This window comes from Pleurodeles waltl, chromosome 6 (genome assembly GCF_031143425.1).
Source record: "Pleurodeles waltl isolate 20211129_DDA chromosome 6, aPleWal1.hap1.20221129, whole genome shotgun sequence".
Lineage (NCBI taxonomy): Eukaryota > Metazoa > Chordata > Amphibia > Caudata > Salamandridae > Pleurodeles > Pleurodeles waltl.
In genome coordinates this window covers 1,226,168,521-1,226,190,084 of record NC_090445.1, presented here as the reverse complement: position 1 = coordinate 1,226,190,084, position 21,564 = coordinate 1,226,168,521, and the positions used below count along the sequence as shown (strand labels likewise).

The 21,564-nt window shown below is 47.0% G+C and overlaps 1 protein-coding gene across 2 annotated transcripts in view; it reads left to right on the top strand.

Annotated features, from left to right (window-relative positions):
* Positions 1-21,564, top strand: part of SEC24C (SEC24 homolog C, COPII coat complex component) — a 1,280,009-nt gene that overhangs the window by 1,207,064 nt on the left and 51,381 nt on the right. For both annotated transcript variants that reach the window (XM_069240542.1, XM_069240541.1), the window contains one exon: positions 10,528-10,617. In XM_069240542.1, coding sequence (XP_069096643.1) covers positions 10,528-10,617 — 90 coding nt within the window. The remainder of the gene's footprint in view (positions 1-10,527; positions 10,618-21,564) is intronic.

Genomic DNA, 21,564 nt, shown 5'->3' with positions numbered 1-21,564 from the left:
CTGGTGCTGGGGCCTGGTTAGCAGGGTCCCAGCACACTTTCAATCAAAACTTAGCATCAGCAAAGGCAAAAAGTTAGAGGGTAACCATGCCAAGGAGGCATTTCCTTACACCCTTCAATGAAGCCCTCACAGATGTCCTTCTGGGAACGTGGTGCAAACCCAGCACAGGGGCTCCTGTGAATAGGACAATCGGCGGCCGCCATAGACCTGCTCCAAATGACCCTAGTTTCCTCACCCAACACCCCACCCCGGAGAGCTTGATGGTCCAAGCCTCCACTTCCTGTGGTGCCTTCCCTTCCGCCCCTCCCGTAGGGAATCCAAGAGGCTGGACCAACTTGGAAAGAAGTTGTTTTCTTCCTCCATTCTGGCATTGAGATCAGAAAACACCTCTTGCCCATTGGGCCGTTTTTCCCATAATTTATGGGATATGGTGGCACAGGTGCTGCCCCACGTCGCGGAGAGCGTACAGGTCACTCTCACCCAGGCTGTCAAGGATGGGAGAGATGCAGCCAAGTTTACTATCAGGTGTGGCTTGAGCATGACCAACTCGCTGGGCAGGGCAATTTCTTCGACAGTGCCCCTCCGTCGCCACTCCTGGCTACGTTCTACTGGCTCTTCAGGGGATGTCCAGTCGAGTTTGATGGATATGCCCTTTGATGGCTCTCGCCTTTTTGGTGGGAAGGCAGACTCTGCGCTTGAGAGGTTCAAGGATTCTCAAGCTACAGCCAGATCCTTGGGCTTTTCAGTGATGTCTCGTCAGCAGTCTGTCTTTTGTCCCTTTCGAGGCTTGAGAAGGGGGACAGTACCACACCAGCCCCATGTTAGCCACCGTCCTCCGGCTTCACAGCATCCTGTGCGAGGATGAAGTTGTGGTACCGTCAGACCCAGAGGGTCTAGCCAGAGGTCGCCACCACACAGCCTCCCTCTTCCACAGCGCCCAAGCCCTCCTAGTATGGTTCTGCAAGACCATGTCAGTCCAGTTGGAGGGAGGATTAAATTTCATCTCCCTCACTGGCAGTCCATCATATCGCTCAAATGGGTCTTGCTGATCATACAGAAGGACTATTTCCCCCCCCCCCCTTCCAGTCTTTCCCTCCCTCTATCCCTCCGGTAAAAGAACGGCTGATGGGGGATCATTTGGTCTTGCTCCGCGAGAAAGTTACAGCTGTCTAGGCCAAGGTAGACATAGAAAGGGTCCCAATGTCAGAAGTAGGCAGTGGTTGTTATTCCTGCTACTTTCTGATTCCCAAAAAGAACAAGGGCCTTCGCCCTATCCTGGATTTAAGGGACGTCAATCTCTTCCTCAAAAAGGAGAAATTCAAGATGCTCACTGTTACTCAGGTCTTGTCTGCCCTAGACCAAGGAGACTGGATGGTAGCGTTGGACTTGCAAGATGCGTATTTTCACATCCCCATCCTGCCTGCCCACAGGCGTTACTTGCGGTTCAAGGTGGGCCACAAGCACTTTCAGATGTCGCCAGTGCCCCTCGGGTGTTCACGGAAGTGATGGCGGTGGTGGCAGCTCATCTGCGCAGGTTAGGGATTTCAGACTTCCCCCTACCTGGACGTCTGGCTGTTGAAGGCTCCGGCCCCCCAGGCTCTCGTCACCCAACTCCAGATGACGACGAACCTCTTGCACTCACAGGGGTTCACTATAAACGTGCCAAAGTCACACCTGACTCCCTCTCAGAAGCTCACTTTCATCAGAGCTGTTCTGGACACAGTGCAGTATCGGGCCTATCCTCCCGAGCAGCGTGTCCAGGATATTCAGGTTATGATACCAATGTTTCGGCCTCTATCCTGGATTTCGGTGAGACAGACTCTGATCCTGCCGAGACTCATGGCCTCCTGCATTCTATTAGTCAAGCAGGCCAAATCTTAACGACATGGTTCAGATCTTGGAGGGAACTGCAAAGGATCTGTAGTGGTGGTTAGTGAACTGCGATTGGGTCAGGGGCTTCCCCAACTAGATTTTACAGTAGTGACAGATGCATCACTTCTGGGATAGGGCGGCCATCTCTGAAAGATGGAGATCAGGGGCCTCTGGTCTCCAGCAAAATCCGTACTCCATAGCAACCTGTTGGAGATTCGGGCGATACAGCTAGCATTAAATGCATTTCTTCCTGTTGTGAAAGGGAAGGTAGTGCAGGTGTTCACTGACAACACTACCGCAATGTGGTACTGCAACAAGCAGGGCAGTGTGGGCTCGTGGACCCTTTGTCAAGAGACTCTGTCTCTGGACATGGCTAGAACATCAGGGCATAACCCTGGTGGTTCAACACCTGGCAGGTTCTCTGAACGCCAGAGCGGACTAACTCAGCCAGAGATGCTTAGTGGATCATGAATGGTGTCTCCGTTCGGAGGTGGCGCAAGGACTCAGAGAACATGCAATGTCAGCAGTATTGTGCGTTGGAGTTTCCAAGGCGGCTATTGCTAGGCGACGCTTTTCATTGTGAGTGGAGCTCAGGCCTCTTGTACGCCTTTCCGCCCATACCACTTCTGCCCAGAGTTCTCAAGAAAGACCGGGCCCGAGTAATCCTAGTGGCTCCGGATTGGGCACAAACAGTCTGGTATCCAGAGCTTCTCAAAATGAGCATCAGTCCTCCAATCAGGTTGCCTCTTCGGGAGGATATTCTGTCGCAGCAGAAGGTTCTCCACCCAAACCTGTCAACTCTGCGGTTTATGACCTCCCTCCCGAGGTCTGTGATGTCATTCTGGCAGCCAGGCGTCCCTCTACTAAGACGGTTTACGCCTGCCGTTGGAAACGTTTTGTATTATATTGTACAGAGAGGTCTATTGATCCTCTTTCTTCTTGTCTTTATAATATCCTTCTGTTCATTTAGTCACTCGCCCTACAGCGTTCCTCCTTAGGGACTCTTGAGGGCTATCTTTCTGCCTTATCGGCTTTTCTTTGCCTGCCTGATCAACAGTCTTTGTTTAAGTCTCCTATTGTACAGATATTCTTAAAAGGGCTTGTACCTATGTTTCCACCTATGCCTTTTGTTATGCCCGAGTGGTACCTTAATCTGGTGCTTACTTTTCTAATGTGTGCTCCTTTTGAATCTTTACATAATTGTCCTCTCTGTCTGCTCACTATCAAAACAGCCTTCTTATTGGCGATCAAATCTGCCAAGAGAGTGAGTGAGATGCAGACTTTATCATCAAAACCGATGTATCTCACGATAAATCCTGATCAGTTAGTCCTCAGAACTCGTTGCACTTTCCTCCCCAAGGTGGTAACCCCTTTCCATCTAGGTCAAAATATCACCTTGCCCACCGTCTTTGCTCCACTGCATCCCTCTTAAGAAGAGCGTCTCCATCGGCTGAACCCCAAAAAAAGCGTTATCGTTCTACCTTGACTGCATAAAAGAGTTCAGAGTGGACGACTGTAGGAAGTTTGCTCTGTATATACTATTTCAAAGTTAGAAATAGTGTGCACAGAGTCCAAGGGTTCCCCTTAGAGGTAAGATAGTGGCAAAAAGAGATCATTCTAATGCCTATTTTGTGGTAGTGTGGTTGAGCAGTAGGCTTATCAGAGGGTAGTGTTAAGCATTTGTTGTACACACACAGGCAATAAATGAGGAACACACACTCAAAGACTTACTCCAGGCCAATAGGTTTTTATATTGAAAAATATATTTTCTTAATTTATTTTAAGAACCACAGGTTCAAGATTTACATTCAACACTTTAAATGCAAGGTACTTCACTTAGATACTTTAGGAACTTTAAATAAATGCAATATCATATACAGTCTTTGTAAAAATGGCAATTTCCTATTTTCAGAGTGGACACAGTGCAAAAATCAACAGTTCCTGGGGGAGGTAAGTAAAGGTTATGTTTGAAGGTAAGTAAAACACTTACAAGTCTCAAAGTTGGGTCCAAGGTAGCCCACCGTTGGGGGTTCAAGGCAACCCCAAAGTTACCACACCAGCAGCTCAGGGCCAGTTAGGTGCAGAGGTCAAAGAGGTGCCCAAATCACATAGGCGCCTATTGAAAACAGGGGTGCCCGGGTTCCAGTCTGCCAGCGGGTAAGTACCTGCGTCCTCGGGGGGCAGACCAGGGGGGTTTTGTAGGGCACCTGGGGGGTGGGGGGGGGACAAGAAGGCACAGAAATTACACCCTCAGCGGCTTCTTTTCTTCTTTTCTTCTTCTCTGTTCTTCCTCCTCGCTCCTCCTCTGTAATCTTCTTCTATACTCTTCTTTTCCCCGTCTGCTCTCTTCTTCTGGGTGCTTCTCTGCCTCTCCTGTTCGCCTCTCCTCTTCTTCATCTTCTTCTGTGGTCTTCTGCCTGTCTTCTGCCTTCTGTTCTTCGTATCTTCATCTGTGATCTTCTATTCTTCTGTTCTTCCGGTCTTCTGTTCTCCTGTTCTTCTGTTCTTCCGGTCTTCTGTTCTCCTGTTCTTCTGTTCTTCCGGTCTTCTGTTCTTCTGTCTTCTATCTTCTGTCTTCGGCTCCTCTGCCTCCTCCGTCTTCTTCTCCCCGCGCCTGCCCTCCTGCTCCTGCCTCATCCCCCTCCCTCACTCGCCTCCCCCTCTCTACCACTCCTTGGGGCAGCCACCACCTGAGCTAGGCAGAGGGTCGCCTGGGGGGTCGCTCTTGCACTGGAGTTCGGTTCCTTCAGGTCCTGGGGGCTGCGGGTGCAGTGTTGGTTCCAGGCGTCGGGTCCCTTGTTACAGGCAGTCACGGTCAGGGGGAGCCTCTAGATTCTCTGCAGGCGTCGCTGTGTGGGCTCAGGGGGGTCATCTCTGGTTACTCACGGGCTCGCAGTCGCCGGGGAGTCCTCCCTGAGGTGTTGGTTTTCTGCAGGTCGAGCCGAGGGCATCGGGTGCAGAGTGGGAAGTCTCATGCTTCCAGCGGGAAACGTGAAGTCTTTAAAGTTGCTTCTTTGTTGCAAAGAAGTTGCAGGTTTTTGAACAGGGCTGCTGTTCACAGGGGTTTCTTGGTCCTTCGGTGCAGGGCAGTCCTCTGAGTCCTCAGAGGTTGCTGGTCCCTGTTGGATGCGTCGCTGTTGCAGTTTTCTTCGAAGTTAGGAGACTGGCCGGTAGGGCTGGGGCCAAAGCAGTTGTCATCTCCGTCTTCTCTGCAGGGCTTCAGATCAGCAGTCCTTCTTCTTGTTAAGGTTGCAGGAATCTAGTTTCCTAGGTTCTGGGGGTGCCCCTAAATACTGAATTTAGAGGTGTGTTTAGGTCTGGGAGGGTACTCGCCAATGGCTACTGTCCTTAAGGGTGGCTACACCCTCTTTGTGCCTCCTCCCTGTGGGGAGGGGGGCACATCCCTAATCCTATTGGGGGAATCCTCCACACTCAAGATGGAGGATTTCTCAAGGTAGAGGTCACCTCAGCTCAGGACACCTTAGGGGCTGTCTTGACTGGTGGGTGACTCCTTGTTTTTCTCATTATCTCCTACAGCCTTGCCGCCAAAAGTGGGGGCAGTGGCCGGAGGGGTGGGCATCTCCACTAGCTGGGATGCCCTGGGGCGCTGTAATAAAAGGGGTGAGCCTTTGAGGCTCACCGCCAGGTGTTAGTTCCTGCAGGGGGAGGTGAGCAGCACCTTCACCCAGTGCAGGCTTTGTTACTGGCCACAGAGTGGCAAAGCCACTCATCATGTGGCCAGCAACATGTCTGGTGTGTGGCAGGCTGGTAGAAACTGGTCAGCCTATACTGGAAGTCGGGTATGTTTTCAGGGGGCATCGCTAAGATGCCCTCTGGGTGTATTTTACAATAAATTGTACACTGGCATCAGTGTGCATTTATTGTGCTGAGAAGTTTGATACCAAACTTCCCAGTTTTCAGTTTAGCCATTACGGTAATGTGGAGTTCTTGTTTGACAAACTCCCAGACCAAATACTCTTATGGCTACCCTGCACTTACAATATCTAAGGTTTTGCTTAGACACTGTAGGGGCATAGTGCTCATGCACATATGCCGTCACCTGTGGTATAGTGCACTCTGCCTTAGAGCTGTAAGGCCTGCTAGAGGGGTGGCTTACCTATGCCACAGGCAGTGTGAGGTTGGCATGGCACTCTGAGGGGAGTGCTATGTTGACTTAGTCATTTTCTCCCCACCAGCACACACAGGCTGTGTGCATGTGCTGAGTGAGGGGTCCCTAGGGTGGCATAAGACATGCTGCAGCCCTTACAGACCTTCCCTGGCCTCAGGGCCCTTGGTACCAGGAGTACCAGTTACAAGGGACTTATCTGAGTGCCAGGGTTGTGCCAATTGTGGAGACAAAGGTACAGTTTAGGGAAAGAACACTGGTGCTGGGGCCTGGTTAGCAGGGTCCCAGCACACTTTGAAATCATAACTTAGCATCAGCAAAGGCAAAAAGTCAGGGGGTAACCATGCCAATGAGGCATTTCCTTACAACTACCAACTCTTTGTGGGGTATGTTGGTGCAAAGAAGGGGCGGGCAGTCCAGAAACAAACCATTTCGCACTGGATCGTTCTCTGCTAATTAAAATTTGCTATGCTTTGGCTAAGAAGCAGCCTCCTGAAGGCTTGAGAAGTGGCTGTACCAGAGGGAAAGCTACTACCATGGCGTTAGCTCGAGGCGTGCCGGTACTAGACATCTGTCAGGCAGCAATGTGGGCTTCCTTGCACACGTTTGCAAAACACTACTGCCTGGATAGCCAGGTTAGAAGAGAGGGGCATTTTGCTCGCTTGGTCCTGCAGGACTTCCTTGTGTGAAGTATATCTTCGCAGCCCACCGCCAGGAGTTACAGCTTGGGTATCTATTCTAAGGTAAGGAATCTGCAGCTAGAAGTCTGTATCAGATAAACAAGTTACTTACCTTCAGCAACAAATTATCTGGTAGAGACTCTATCTAGCTGCAGAATCCTTACACCCACCCAAGCCTCCCCGCTCTGCGGATATATATTATGTTTTTCAGATTTTTACCCTTTCTCCAAGGCATGTCTTTTTGCTCAGACAATCAGAAAATAAAAAATAAAAACAAACGTTGGTTCTTCCATGACTTTGTGCTTCTGGTGTGGAAAGTTGTGGAAAAGAACTGACGTACATGCGCCGGGGTGGCGCCTATATAGAAGACCGTGACGTCACAGATGGCTCCAACAACGTTGACAACGCCAAGCGGATCCTGACGACACATGCGGATCCGAACAACGCCACCCAATGGCACGCGCAGGGCACTGCTCAGTACAAAAATTCTGGATTCGAAGCGAACGCCAGGGAATTTTAAGGTAAGGAATCTGCAGCTAGATAGTCTCTACCAGATAATTTGTTACCGAAGGTAAGTAACGTATTCTTTTGGTCACTATCACTTCGACCAGGCAGGCAGGTGAGTGAGTTACAGCACTTAATTCTGTCCCCATTTAACCTCCTTTTACCCTTCATTGGTGTTGAAAACCAGGGTTGCTTTCCTGCCCAAAGAGGTTACCCCTTTTCACCTTAATTAGTCCATCACCATTCCAACTTTTTCTCCCTGCCCCATTCCTTTCAGGAGTCGGAGTGGTTGCATAGAGAGGATCCTAAGTGAGCTGTCAACTACTACCTAGACGACGCCAAGGACATAGAACTGGATGACCTGCTATCTGTATAGTTGGATTATTCACTTCATCAAGACCTGCTATACTTTGGCCAAGAAGGGCCCTCCAGAAGAGATTAGAGCCCATTCTATCAGGGTCAAAACCTCCACTTCTGCTCTCACTAGAGGCGATTGTATCACATAGGTGGTAATGTGGGCATTCCTACACACCTACTGCCTGGATTCCGAGATGCATAGGGACTTTCACTTTGCCAGATTTTTTTTACAGTATTTCTTTTTTTACCCATCCATCAACCCTCCTCCAGGGGCTGGATATTGCTCTGAAATCTGTTCTACACGTGAAATACCTCGATCTACCTGCATAATCCTCACTGTTATGCCCCCGCCCTGTTTGATGAATGTGTCCTAGGGCAAGTTAATAAGATTCTAATTTGTTTGGTTACTGCACTACTCTGTTTTCTGTTTGTCAGATTGCTTTGAAGGCTTGAAAAATATGGATAGAATCTGACGTTGTTGGTTTGGGGCCTCTCCCCGCGTCATTGCAAAAGCAGTGCTCCCTATTTGTGCTGTGCGAACTTTGAAGTTTTCCAAATCCAATCTTTCTCCTGAGGTTGTTCTCGAGGTGAGGAGTTGAGGAGCTTGCAGGTTAACCAGAAACATCGTTACTGCAGGTAAGTAATTTTTTCATCTGTATATAGCTACTCTTAAGAACAAAGAACCTAATGTACAAAGTAGTTTTGCAGTCACAAACACTGCCATTAACCAAAACACAAAGGTTGCATCTGCTGTAGAGCTCTTTGCTTTCTACTAAATCCATTTTGCGACTAGGTAAAGCCTCTTCAAATCGCAAAATAGGTTTACTGATTCATTCTGAGTTACAATTAGAAAGAGCCATACAAGGGGCATTACCACCTAATTGCAATGGGTTTAGCAATGGTTTGCAGTCGCAAACCATTGCAAAATTGCTTACTCCTAAAAGTATATGGTTACTAATTCATAAAGGAGAAGCTGGTCAGCTTCCTTTTTGGGAATCATTTGGGCGACCTCGAGGAAAGTGAATGGCAGTAGAGGACCACTGCTTGCAGCCTCTTCATGTTCCCAAACAGGTTTTTTATGTTTTTTAACGCAGAACCTGTTCCTCTACTCCCTAGCTTTTCCCTCCTTAGTGCTAAGCTCTATTTTGATGTTTGTGGAACTTATGGTTTTGTAATTGTTGTCAACAAATAGTATCCAGGCCCAGTTTGCATCATTTTTCTCCCACATTTTGTGGATTTTGAAAGTAACCAGGGTTGTGGGTTACCATGGTGGTGGTAGAGAAAATGGCCAAAATGTAGCACAGCTGTTTATTTGTTGGAATAAGGGGGAGGAATTGCTATGTTGTAAAGTGTTTATTTTATTCTGCAAAAATGGCATGAACAAAAGATCTGCAATGCTAAGATCACCATCGATCCAGTTTTCAGGAAGCAACCATAGTTCTGAAACACAGTGACTGCCGTTTTTTAATTTTTCCTTGTGTTAGTCGATTTTACCCATTTCTGCGTGTTTTCCCTACTTAAAGTTTGTGGTACAAACTCGTATGAAAACCATTGGAAAACCCAGAAAACGTTACATTTCTAAAGAGTAGAAAGAAATCCTAATTCATCAGGAGATCATTTATGCAATGCAATGATGGTTTTGCCAAATACACTAATAATTGATTTTAAAAGAAAATGAAAATAAGTTAAAAAAAAAAAAAAAATTAGATGGCATCCTATGCATCAGTAACTTGTGCTGCCATGGCCAATATACCTTCTGATGCATACTTCAACTCACTGATTCCTCACCTGTGAATGTCTCATTTGTGAGACTGAATCTGGATTTTTCCAGAGCCTTTCTGCATTTGTGGGGCTGCTAACTCCATCTCTGCACTGCAAAAGGCATCTTGGTGACGTCTTGTGAGCATATAAAGTTCTCCCCTGGCGCACTGATGTCAGTTCTCCTATTTCCATGCCTTCTGACACTGATCTGGAGCTCCCCTCTCTTACCACAGGGCAACAAAATGTTAAAGTGCAATTTTTCAGAGAAAACTTTGACACTGCCTTTAAAGTCAGGATTTAAGCGCTGTTGAGTCTATGAAGGCAAGTGTTAATCACTGACCTACATGAAAATACCACACAAGTGATATATTGTTTTGAGCAATACAAGTGGAGAAACGCTGGGTGGTCGGAATTTTGTTGCTTGGACCAGAAGGATTTTCTTTTACAGTGCGGTGGGTGAACTGTTCACGTCCACTTGAACTACAACGGCAGTGCGGTGGATGTATAGGTTCGTCCATCTCCTTTAGGCAGTTAAGGAGCTAAAAAAAAAAAAAAGTATACCTTTTGGAAATGCAAACAGATGGTGGCCCTCTGTTACTACGAGGCCACCATCTATGTATTTATAGCTATTCACTCGGGAATCACAAGTAGCATAATTGAAATGTATTATGCAGGTTGTTCTGGAACCCTCTGAAACTGGTGATTTTACAAAGCAAATTATTGGTACATAAGCCGCATCCCATAATTAATGATTGGTCGCAAGATATTGTTGTGCTGTTAGTGACACTTTTCACAATTACTTTTTGTACATCAGAAGTTGTCACTTAAAATATGATGTCTGTCATAAATATGTAATCCACTTTAGAAATTATGCATGCAGAGTATCAGTGCTAGCTGTCTTCTGTTCTTGAATGTCACAATCGAAAACATTCCTGTCCCATTCCTGTCCTTAGTTACAAACATAAAAAAATTGAATATGTTATTGTCATATGCATATACCTGATAACATGCTCTTTGCACTTTGAAATATTAAAGCACTGTTTGGATCATATAAAAGGCATGACCTTGGCACGGTGAAAGCTGGAGTTGTATTCAACATGTCACAACAGTTTGTGGAACATTCCTAATTACGATGTTAAGTATTTGATGCATGGAGCTCCATTTTGTTTATTTGACTGCTTGATGTGGGACCCAAACCAACTGTGTTTAACTTTAATTTTACTACAGAGTTGCCTTCCTGTATTGGATAATCCTTTTTCTAAGAAGATACACGCCATCATTGCAATGTTTCGTGCACAGAGGCCACGCTACATGAAGGTAGTAATCTTATTTTTTAATATTTTGGAGTGTTTTCTGGTACAACCACAGCAACAAAACACTTGACAATTTCACACATTAAAGTTAATGAAGTGTCAAATATATGGCGTCCAGTCATTTTTCATTTACCTCTAGAAAACACTTGAATGCAGAAATAGCCAGGACATGACCAGCCTCATCATTCTGATGGATAAAATGGCTCTAGATGCCTTTATGAACAGCCGATAATGGCAGATGTGCTTATACATGAATCACATTTCCGATGTTTCTTCAAATATAAGGTTACAGATGAAATGAGAGGGCTTGAAGATTTTTAAGTCCTGAGGCCTCTCATCTTGTGTAGTATATTAGATATATAATAGAGGTTACACTAGATAGTCCTTTAGTAAAGACGCTCCAACAGAATCCCATTGTAGGAAGTTTGCTCTGTGTATACTATTTCAAAGTAAGAAATAGTGTGCACAGAGTCCAAGGGTTTCTCTTGGAGGTAAAATAGTGGCAAACTTAGATAATTATAATGCTCTATTTTGTGATACTGTGGTCGAGCAGTAGGCTTATAAGGGGGTAGCTTTTAAGCATTGGTTGTACACAAACAGGCAATAAATGAGGAACATACACTCAATTACTTACTCCAGGCTAATAGGTTTTTATATAGAAAAATATATTTTCTTTATTTTTAGAACCACAAGTTCAAGATTTGAAGTAAATACATAAAATGCAAGGTGCTCCACACAGGTAAGTTAGGAACTTTGAATTAGAGCAATAACATATACAGATTTTGTTAAAATGGCAATAAGCTATTTTAAAAGTACAGTGCAAAAATCAACAGTTCCTGGGGGAGGTAAGTATTGGTTAGATTGTGAGGTAAGTAACACACTTACAAGTCCCAGTTCCTGGGCATAGGCAGCCCACTGTTGGGGGTTCAAGGCAACCCCAAAGTTACCACACCAGCAGCTCAGGGCCGGTCAGGTGCATAGGTCAAAGAGGTGCCAAAAGCACATAGGCGCATATGGAGAACAGGGGTGCTCCGGTTCCAGTCTGCCAGCAGGTAAGTACCCACGTCCTCGGGTGGCAGACCAGGGGGGTTTTAGGGCACCGGGGGGGACACAAGTTGGCACAGAAAGTACACCCTCAGCGGCACGGTGGCGGCCGGGTGCAGAGTGCAAACAGGCATCGGGTTTTGTATAGGAAGTAATGGGGAGACCCGGAGGTCTCTTCAACGATGCAGGCGGGCACAGGGTGGGCTCCTCGGGGTAGCCACCACCTGGGCTAGGCAGAGGGTCGCCTGGGGGTCGCTCCTGCACTGGAGTTCGGTTCCTTCAGGCCCTCGGGGCTGCGGGTGCAGTGTTGGTTCCAGGCGTCAGGTCCCTTGTTCCAGGCAGTCGGGGTCAGGGGGTGCCTCTGGATTTCCTCTGCAGGCGTTGCTGTGGGGGCTCAGAGGGGTCATCTCTGGCTACTCACGGGCTCGCACTTGCCGGGGAGGCCTCCCTGTAGTGTTGGTTTTCCGCAGGTCGAGCCGGGGGCGTCGGCTGCAGAGTGGAAAGTCTCACACTTCCGCCGGGAAACGTGAAGTCCTTAAAGTTGTTTCTTTGTTGCAAGAAAGTTGCAGATTGTTGAACAGGGCCGCTGTTCACGGGAGTTTCTCGGTCCTTGGTTGCAGGGCAGTCCTCTGAGGCTTCAGAGGTTGCTGGTCCCTGTTGGATGCATCGCTGTTGCAGTTTTCTTCGAAGTTGGGAGACAGGCCGGTAGGGATGGGGCCAAAGCAGTTGTCGTCTCCGTCTTCACTGCAGGGCTTCAGGTCAGCAGTCCTTCTTCTTGTTAAGGTTGCAGGAATCTAGTTTCTTAGGTTCTGGGGAGCCCCTAAATAACGAATTTAGGGGTGTGTTTAGGTCTGTGAGGGCAGTAGCCAATGGCTACTGTCCTTGAGTGTGGCTACACCCTGTGGGGAGGGGGCACATCCCTAATCCTATTGGGGGAATCCCCCATTCACAACATGGAGGATTTCTAAAAGTAAGAGTCACCTCAGCTCAGGACACCTTAGGGACTGTCCTGACTGGTGAGTGACTCCTCTGTGTTTTCCTAAGTATCTCCTCCAGTCTTGCCTCCAAAAGTGGGGGCAGTGGCCGGATTGGCGGGCATCTCCACTAGCTGGGATGCCCTGTGGCACTGTAGCAAAGGGAGTGAGCCCTTGAGGCTCACCGCCAGGTGTTACAGTTCCTGCAGGGGGAGGTGAGAAGCACTTCCACCCAGTACAGGCTTAGTTCCTAGCCACAGGGTGACAAAGGCACTCTCCCCATGTGGCCAGCAACATGTCTGGTGTGTGGCAGGCTGGCAGAAACTAGTCAGCCTACACTGGAAGTCGGGTATGTTTTTAGGGGTCATCTCTAAGATGCCCTCTGGGTGTATGTTACAATAAAATGCACACTGGCATCAGTGTGCATTTATTGTGCTGAGAAGTGTGATACCAAACTTCCCAGTTTTCAGTGTAGTCATTATGGTGCTGTGGAGTTCTTGTTTGACAGACTCCCAGACCATATACTCTTATGGCTACCCTGCACTTACTATGTCTAAGGTTTTGCTTAGACACTGTAGGGGCACAGTGCTCCTACACCTATGCCCTCACCTGTGGTATAGTGCACCCTGCCTTAGGGCTGTAAGGCCTGCTAGAGGGGTGACTTACCTATGCCACAGGCAGTGTGAGGTTGGCATGGCACTCTGAGGGGAGTGTCATTTTCTCCCCACCAGCACACACAAGCTGTGAAGCAGTGTGCATGTGCTGAGTGAGGGGTCCCTAGGGTGGCATAAGACATGCTGCAGCCCTTAGAGACCTTCCCTGGCATCCATCAGGGCCCTTGGTGCCAGGGGTACCAGTTACAAGGGACTTACCTGAGTGCCAGGGTTGTGCCAATTGTGGAGACAAATGTACAGTTTAGGGAAAAAACACTGATGCTGGGGCCTGGTTAGAAGGGTCCCAGCACACTTTCAAATCATAACTTAGCATCAGCAAAGGCAAAAGGTCAGGGGGTAACCATGCCAATGAGGCATTTCCTTACAATGGGGATGGGTTAGAAATAACACGGGGGCAGAGACAGCTCTAGTGGCGGGTGTGGGCAGAAGCTACGCTTGGGGTACCAAGAGAGAGGCAAAGATTACAAAAAGCTAAGTGAAGTGTGAAAGTGAGTGTGTAAACAGGTGATAAAGAGCAAAGTTGTGCTGGAGGGGAGAAGCACCCAGATGAGAGAGGAACACAAGAGTGCAAGGAGTGTGCATAGTATACGAGAGAAACAGCTGGAAAATACATGCACTCTCATGCATTAAAAAAAAAAAAAGGGAAGAAAAAGTTGTTAGTGAGCAGTTGAAGGACACAAGTAAACCATCCATGCTCCAGGGGAGAGAGAAACACAAGAAGCAGAAGGAAAGTCCACACAAGCTAACAAATAAGCCAGCACACGTGAGTGACAGTGAAGCCTACCAGCAGGAAGCAGTGGGCTGGCTGTAAGCTAACTGTCTTGCAACATACAGCAGTTGTGTTGTTTAGTAGGTGAGGCCTGTTATTCCTGATCTACAATCCACTGAGCAATTATAGAACAAGCTTTCTGTAAAAACCGAATGTGATAAGTAATCAAAATGGGCTGGGGACATTAGTGAGAAAGACTGTCAGGAAGCCCTTTTGTACCCGACGTTGCCATACGAGACCGTTTTAGATTAGCTCAGCTAAATGCATTATACACGGTGTATTACTCCAGGACACAGATTTTAGCCTTTGAGCATACTGCCTTCTCTACCTGTTTGAAACACTGCTGGCCTGATAACTATCTTCTACCATACGCCATGGTAGTACCATCAAAAATATGTTTGTAATCGTATGATGTCATACACCCACTTAGCACTGGGTACTGCCCATTCATTGTTGCTGAAAACTGTTTTGTTTGGAGCCTGGGACGATGTGGAGATCTCACGACACAATAAAATATTTACCAACAAAACTGAAGTGGTGGTTAGATCCATGTAGGACAATCATGGAGTGGCCCTGTGATTCCATCGATTGATGGCTGGAAGAGAAATTTGACTAGAGGGTAGAAGTAAGTATGGCGATACTGGAAAAAAAAACTGTGTAGCAATAGATTTGAAAAAATATGGGTCGAGGGGTCATATACTAGATCTTGTGGTTTCTTCTAGAAAGCTGTGCAAATGCCTTATACTACATAAAGTAGTACACACCTGGATGGACAACCTGAACCCATTTCTCTGCTGAGATACTTTTACCCGCAAATTCCCCACCCCATGAATCTTTCCAGGTGTTGAATTTGATCCAAAAACTTGAAATATTTCTCCTTAATAAGCAGGTAGAAACTTGACTCTGGCTCCTCCCTGTCAGGAAGTCATATAAAGTAATTCTCAATGTGTTGATGTCAGATTCAGACTACTCTCCTTGGATGTCTGTATGTGCAGTGGTAGTGATTTGTCTTTGCTGGTGTAGTTACGGACGTCCTTCTTGACCCCAACTCAGCTTCTTCTTCCTCTGTTTAGATTCTCAATAGCTTTGAGTGCCAAGTTGATTGGGTGGTCACCTTTAAAGGTCCAGCTCCCAGAAATATTCTGAAGAGGTCGCCTTGATTTGGGCCTACTTCTGGTAGTTGATTTGTCTCTATGAACTTAAGTGAGTTAAATCTCCCCTCTTTCAACCGTATTACCCATTCAGTGCTGCAGGGCAGGTGTCTGTCAGACTCCCCGCTCCCCACTTCCACCTTGGCAGGCAGAGGCGCAGTTTCTTACCCAGTTCCGACACATGGACTTCCAGCTTTAATAGATCTGAACCCACACACGTGGCAGCATTGACTCAGACTTTACTGATTATCGTGTTCCTTCTTTCTGCCACCTTTGTTGAGCCACCAAGTCCCAAAGTGCCTTTGGATATTCCCAACTCTTCCACTCCGGTAGCTATTACCCCAGTGCTGGGCATTCTCCTTGTTCTTCTATACTTGAGTCTGACGTCAGCGGCTCTGGTTTTGCTACCTTGTTTCTCTTCAATCCAAGAAAAAATGTCACCTTTGACTTCACCCTTTTTCCCTTTTCTTTGGCACTGGGAGACTCTTCCTGCACTTATCATTCAGTAAGGGTTTGTGTGGAGGATGAATCACCTTTAGGCATACTTTCTGGACTCTGAAGGTTCTTTTTACCTCCGGTGCTGGCTTTGAGGCATTGCTCAAAATGGTGTTGCATCCTGGAAGTGCTGAAGAAGAAGCTGTTTTTGCTTGGTCCAATCTGAAAAGGGTGTTTCCTGGATTTTTGTTCTGCCAGTGGTTTGGTCTCTGTGTCTTAGTTAGACCTCCATTGGTCTTCTGACTTCCCTTCCTAGGATGCACTGCCCCTCCATTCTACTTTGTTTAAGATGGCTTTAGTCATTGAATGACCCCTGCCTGTGTTGGCGTTGAGTACTGACTTGGAGAACAAAGCCATAGGATCTACTTCATCACAGCCTTTATTCCTTTTTCTTGCCACATGCGGCATCTGTCTGCAGATTACGGGTTAGGCCTGCCTCTGCTCTGGCTGTTGGTGCTCAGATCACATACAGGTGTCATCCCTGTGGGGATGTGCCCCTACTGAATGATTTGGAGAGGCCTTTCTCTTCGATCCTCAGACCCAGGGGCATTTCTTTTGCTTCTTGCTCCTTACCTTTGTATGAGCAGTAACATCATATTGAATCAGTGGAGAGGAAAGCGTTTTCATTGGCTGGCTTAGCTGTGTGTTCTTGCAGTGCTGTTGGACTGCGCCTGGACCTGTCATTTTCGACCTTTCCAAGTACTAGTCATTTTGGTACAAAGACTGCTGGGTCCAAGATGTTTTGTGGCCGGTTTTCCTCTGGGGGCAACTTGGTGACAGTTGCTCAAGGGCTAGGAATAGTTAAGCTTCTGTGTTATTGGTATAGTTGGTTCAGTGCCGCCACCTCTTGTGATGTACTGTTGCATTTCAGTTGGGTCATTATTGGTGAGCACTTCCTGTTTGAATCGCTTTCCATCTCATTTTGGACAGAGGCATGATTATAGTTTTTTGGTCTCCTTTTTCCGCAGGAGTCTTGGTTGGTGGTGGCTTCTGTACTCTGTTGGAGCTGTTGTACAGTTTTTAAATCAGTTCTGTGGTGATGATAGTGGGGTGGGAGATTACTCTCTTTTATGTGTAAATTGTGTCCCATTGTCTGCCGTCTGTCTGCTTAGTGAACTGGAATTTCTCGTCCCCTGTGTGCTGTGGCAGTATGGAAAGACGCCCGTCTCTGGCCTCTATTTTTTATTTTTTATTTTTTACACAACATTTTGTTGGTTTCAAATAAGTGCAACAGTCATCCTTGAGACTTTACACCGACCTGGTGTATTTCATATTCCTAACTTACAAATCCACCTTATTAATTGCATCGTCCTCCCCAAGGCTCCCCCCGTCCCCCCCCACTATTAATTGCAGTCTACCCCCACCCCCTAGGCTCACAACCCTCCCTCCCCAGTGTCAACTGCTCCATCATTTCCTTTTGTAAGAAAATTTGAAACCCAAATGCCCTCCTTACTAACTGGTCACCCTTCCCCTTTTTCCAGAGCGAAATGAGATGAGCTGAACGTTTCTGTTTGCATTGCGGGCAGAGTTAAAGAGCTGGAGTACACACAAGCTAGGAGGGTAATCTCTTTTCTGGGCTAGTGCTGTCAAGTTCCCTTCAAATGGATTCCACAATTGATCGAACGTCTTACTCATTTGGTGAATATCATGTATAGGCTTTTCAAGAGCCACCATTTGCTACTAACTGTAAAGCCATGAAGACCATTTTGACTCTTCAGTCTTTTTCCAGTGTGCAGCAATGAGTCCCTTGCCCGTTCCCAAAAGCTAATAAAGTTTGCTTGCCTGCTTATTTGTCCTCTTGCTTTCTCTGTTCTCTCATGTTTAAAAGCATCACCCAGGGTCTCTGCATAATGATTTACCCAACAATTCATCCACATGTGCTTACTCCTTCTTTCCATAAGGTTTGGGTTCATTAAATTCCCTCCATAACTGCATCACTTAACCCTGCGTCTCCCTACATCTTCAACAGAGGGCCTTAGAGTTTGGAAATAACTGCCCCAGCCTGTATGTTTGAGATAGCAACACATTATGCAATATACTCTGATTCCCTGTGCTACAGGTATCGGAAGCTCTTTTGGGTGTCCCTCCAAATCTTTTCCTACATTCCGTCAGACCTTAACCCTGCTCCTTATCCCAGTACATTTGGAAGCCTCATCTACTCTTTTTCTTCCCTGCTACCAAAAGTGAGTACATTTTTACAGACTAACACTTTTGCGGTTTTGAACACTGTCATTTATTTTTCTATGGGAAAATCTGTCTAGTGGCTGCTTTCTCAGTGTGAAGTTGTAGGAACAAGTATCTGATTTGGTTGTTTTGGTGTCTTTCCTGTTCTGTGGCCCTTAACTCCTGTTGAGAGTATAAGTTGATGTACTTTTAATTGAACATCTCATAAGGTGAAGCATGCCAATTCTCAAACATCTCACTTTTTAGTGCTGGTTGAAATGGACGGTGGAATGTGGGAAGTCTGATCGCAACTTTGACCCAGATCTCCAGTGAGATTCTGGTTATTTCAGAGATATACAGATACCGTGGTTGGAACAACCTTTGTAGCCCGGAGGGGTCTCAAGGAGGCCTGTTTGCTAATACGAGCTCCATGTACAGGTACCTCTTATGTGTCTCTCGTAAGTCACTTTACCCCCCTCCCCGTACGCAGGTGTGCTTAATAATACTATTGCGGGCGATCTGGGCATGCCATTCCTCCACACTCCTGGTAAGTCAAGAGTCTGGGATCCCTGAAGAATTTCAGGCTTGTCTCCATACAATCACAAGAGACAGCATGGACCTCCAATCCATCCGGACTGTCTCATCCTCACCACAAGCTATTACACTTGCTGGTCATCTGGTAGTCCCAAATGGAAAAGGTTTGGGAACAAAGTAACATGAAAAGGTAAATTTGCAAATTGAGATCTATGTTGCACTCCTACCTACAATGAATAAACAAAATGGAATTAAACTACTTCTTAAAATGAGTTGTTTTTGGCAACTGTTAGTTTTCATCTGGTGTCTGGGAACATACTCGGTTAGGACTTTAATAGCACTGTATGTGAGGACCAAGTATACCGCCCTGATTGTTTGTGACCTAGAGAAGACAGATAAATATTGTCCTAGTGTGACTCTTGCTCTAGGCAAGACTGCTGGTTTACGGATGACAGCACTTTTGTTTGTAGGTGACTAGGCCACTGCTACAAGAAGTCACAACTTTCGGCCCAACCCTCCCGGCTCACAAGCAGTACCTCACCAATACCCAAACATTAAAAGGTGATTTGTGGCAGCCTTTAGGCATGGACTCAAAAGTGCAACATCTCAGGGACGTCGTGGCTAAACGGAGATTACCCTTTTCTCACATGAGCAACATGTCTCAGTCATACACAGGCAATTAAAGAGATGCCGTAAAGTTTTTAATAGGTTTTATTAACAAGACTGCAATCTGCTGTAAATTGCATGGGCTGCAATGATAAGGATAATGAATAATGCAAACAACAAAATGGTAAAAACAAGAGTCATTAATACAAAGGCCCCCACCATCTTCCAATTAAATGAGATATAAAGTAGATGTGGAATCTTTGAGTGTGTGTTCCTCATTTATTGCCTGTGTGTGTACAACAAATGCTTAACACTACCCTCTGATAAGCCTACTGCTCGACCACACTACCACAAAATAGAGCATTAGAATTATCTAATTTTGCCACTATCTTACCATTAAGGGGAACCCTTCGATTCTGTGCACACTATCTCTTATTTTGAGATAGTATATACAGAGCAAACTTCCTACATGGGGCTTGGGGAATATTGACTGAGACCTCTGTTTATTGCTCATTACATGATCAGGAACTGTGTGAACCAAGAGAGTATCTCATGATGTCCAGTATTGTAGGGACACACACTCAGACTTAACTCCAGGCCAATAGGTTTTTATATTGAAAAATATATTTTCTTAGTTTATTTTAAGAACCACAGGTTCAAGATTGACAGTTAATACTTTAAATGTAAGGTACTTCACTTAGATAATTTAGGAACTTTGAATAAAAGCAATATCATATACAGTCTTTGTAAAAATGGCAATAAGCTATTTTCAAAGTGGACACAGTGCAAAAATCAACAGTTCCTGGGGGAGGTAAGTAAAGGTTAGATTAGGAGGTAAGTAAAACACTTACAAGTCTCAGTCCTGGGCCTTAGGCAGCCCACCGTTGGGGGTTCAAGGCAACCCCAAAGTTACCACACCAGCAGCTCAGGGCCGGTCAGGTGCATAGGTCAAAGAGGTGCCCAAAACACATAGGCGCATATGGAGAACAGGGGTGCTCCGGTTCCAGTCTGCCAGCAGGTAAGTACCCACGTCCTCGGGGCGCAGACCTGGGGGGTTTTGTAGAGCACTGGGGGGGGACACAAGTATGCACACAAAACTCACCCTCAGCTGCTAACGGGCGGCCGGGTGCAGTGTGCAAAGCAGGCGTCAGGTTTCAGGTAGAAAACAATGGAGGGACCCAGAGGTCACTCTAGCGATACAGGCAGGCACAGGGGAGGCTTCTCGGGACAGTCACAACCTGGGCTAGGCAGAGGGTTGCCTGGGGGTCACTCCTGCCCTGAAGTTCGGTTCCTTCAGGTTCTGGGGGCTGCGGGTTCAGTGTTGGTTCCAGGCGTCAGTTCCCTTGTTACAGGCAGTCGCGGTCAGGGGGAGCCTCTGGATTCTCTCTGCAGGCGTCGCTGTGGGGGCTCAAGGGGGTCGTCTCTGGTTACTCACAGGCTCGCAGTCGCCAGGGAGTCCTCCCTGAAGTGTTGGTTCTCTGAATCTCGAGCCGTGGGCGTCTGGTGCAGTGTGTGAAGTCTCTCGCTTCCGGCGGGAAACGTGCAGTGTTTGAAAGTTGCTTCTTTGTTGCAAAAAAGTAGCTGGTTTTTAACAGGGCCGCTGTTCACTGGAGTTTCTTTGTCCTTTAGCCCAGGGCAGTCCTCTGAGGCTTCAGAGGTCGCTGGTCCCTGTTCGATGCGTCGCTGGTTGCAGGTTTTCGAAGTTGGAGACAGGCCGGTAGGGCTGGGGCCAAAGCAGTTGTCGTCTTCTCCTTCTCTGCAGGCTTGTAGATCAGCAATCCTTGTTTTTTCAGGTTGCAGAAATCTGATTTCCTGGGATCAGCGGTGCTCCTAAATACTGAATTTAGGGGTGTGTTTAGGTCTGGGAGGGCAGTAACCAATGGCTACTGTCCTTGAGGGTGGCTACACCCTCTTTGTGCCTCCTCCCTGTGGGGAGGGGGGCATATCCCTAATCCTATTGGGGGAATCCTCCAAACTCAAGATGGAGGATTTCTAAAGGCAGGGGTCACCTCAGCTCAGGACACCTTAGGGGCTGTCCTGACTGATGGGTGACTCCTCCTTGTTTTTCTCACTATCTCCTCCAGCCTTGCCACCAAAAGTGGGGCAGTGGCCGGAGGGGCGGGCATCTTCACTAGCTGGGATGCCCTGGGACGCTGTAACAAAGGGGGTGAGCCTTTGAGGCTCACCGCTAGGTGTTACAGTTCCTGCAGGGGAAGGTGTGAAGCACCTCCACCCAGTACAGGCTTTGTTCCTGGCCACAGAGTGACAAAGGCACGCTCCCCATTTGGCCAGCAACATATCTGGTGTGTGGCAGGCTGGCAGAAACTGGTCAGCCTACACTAGAAGTCGGATTGGTATTCAGGGGGCATGTCTAAGATGTCCTCTGGGTGTATGTTACAATAAATTGCACACTGGCATCAGTGTGAATTTATTGTGCTGAGAAGTTTAATACCAAATGTAGGAAGTTGGCTCTGTATGCACTATTTCAAAGTAAGGAATAGTGTGCACAGAGTCCAAGGGTTCCCCTTAGAGGTAGGATAG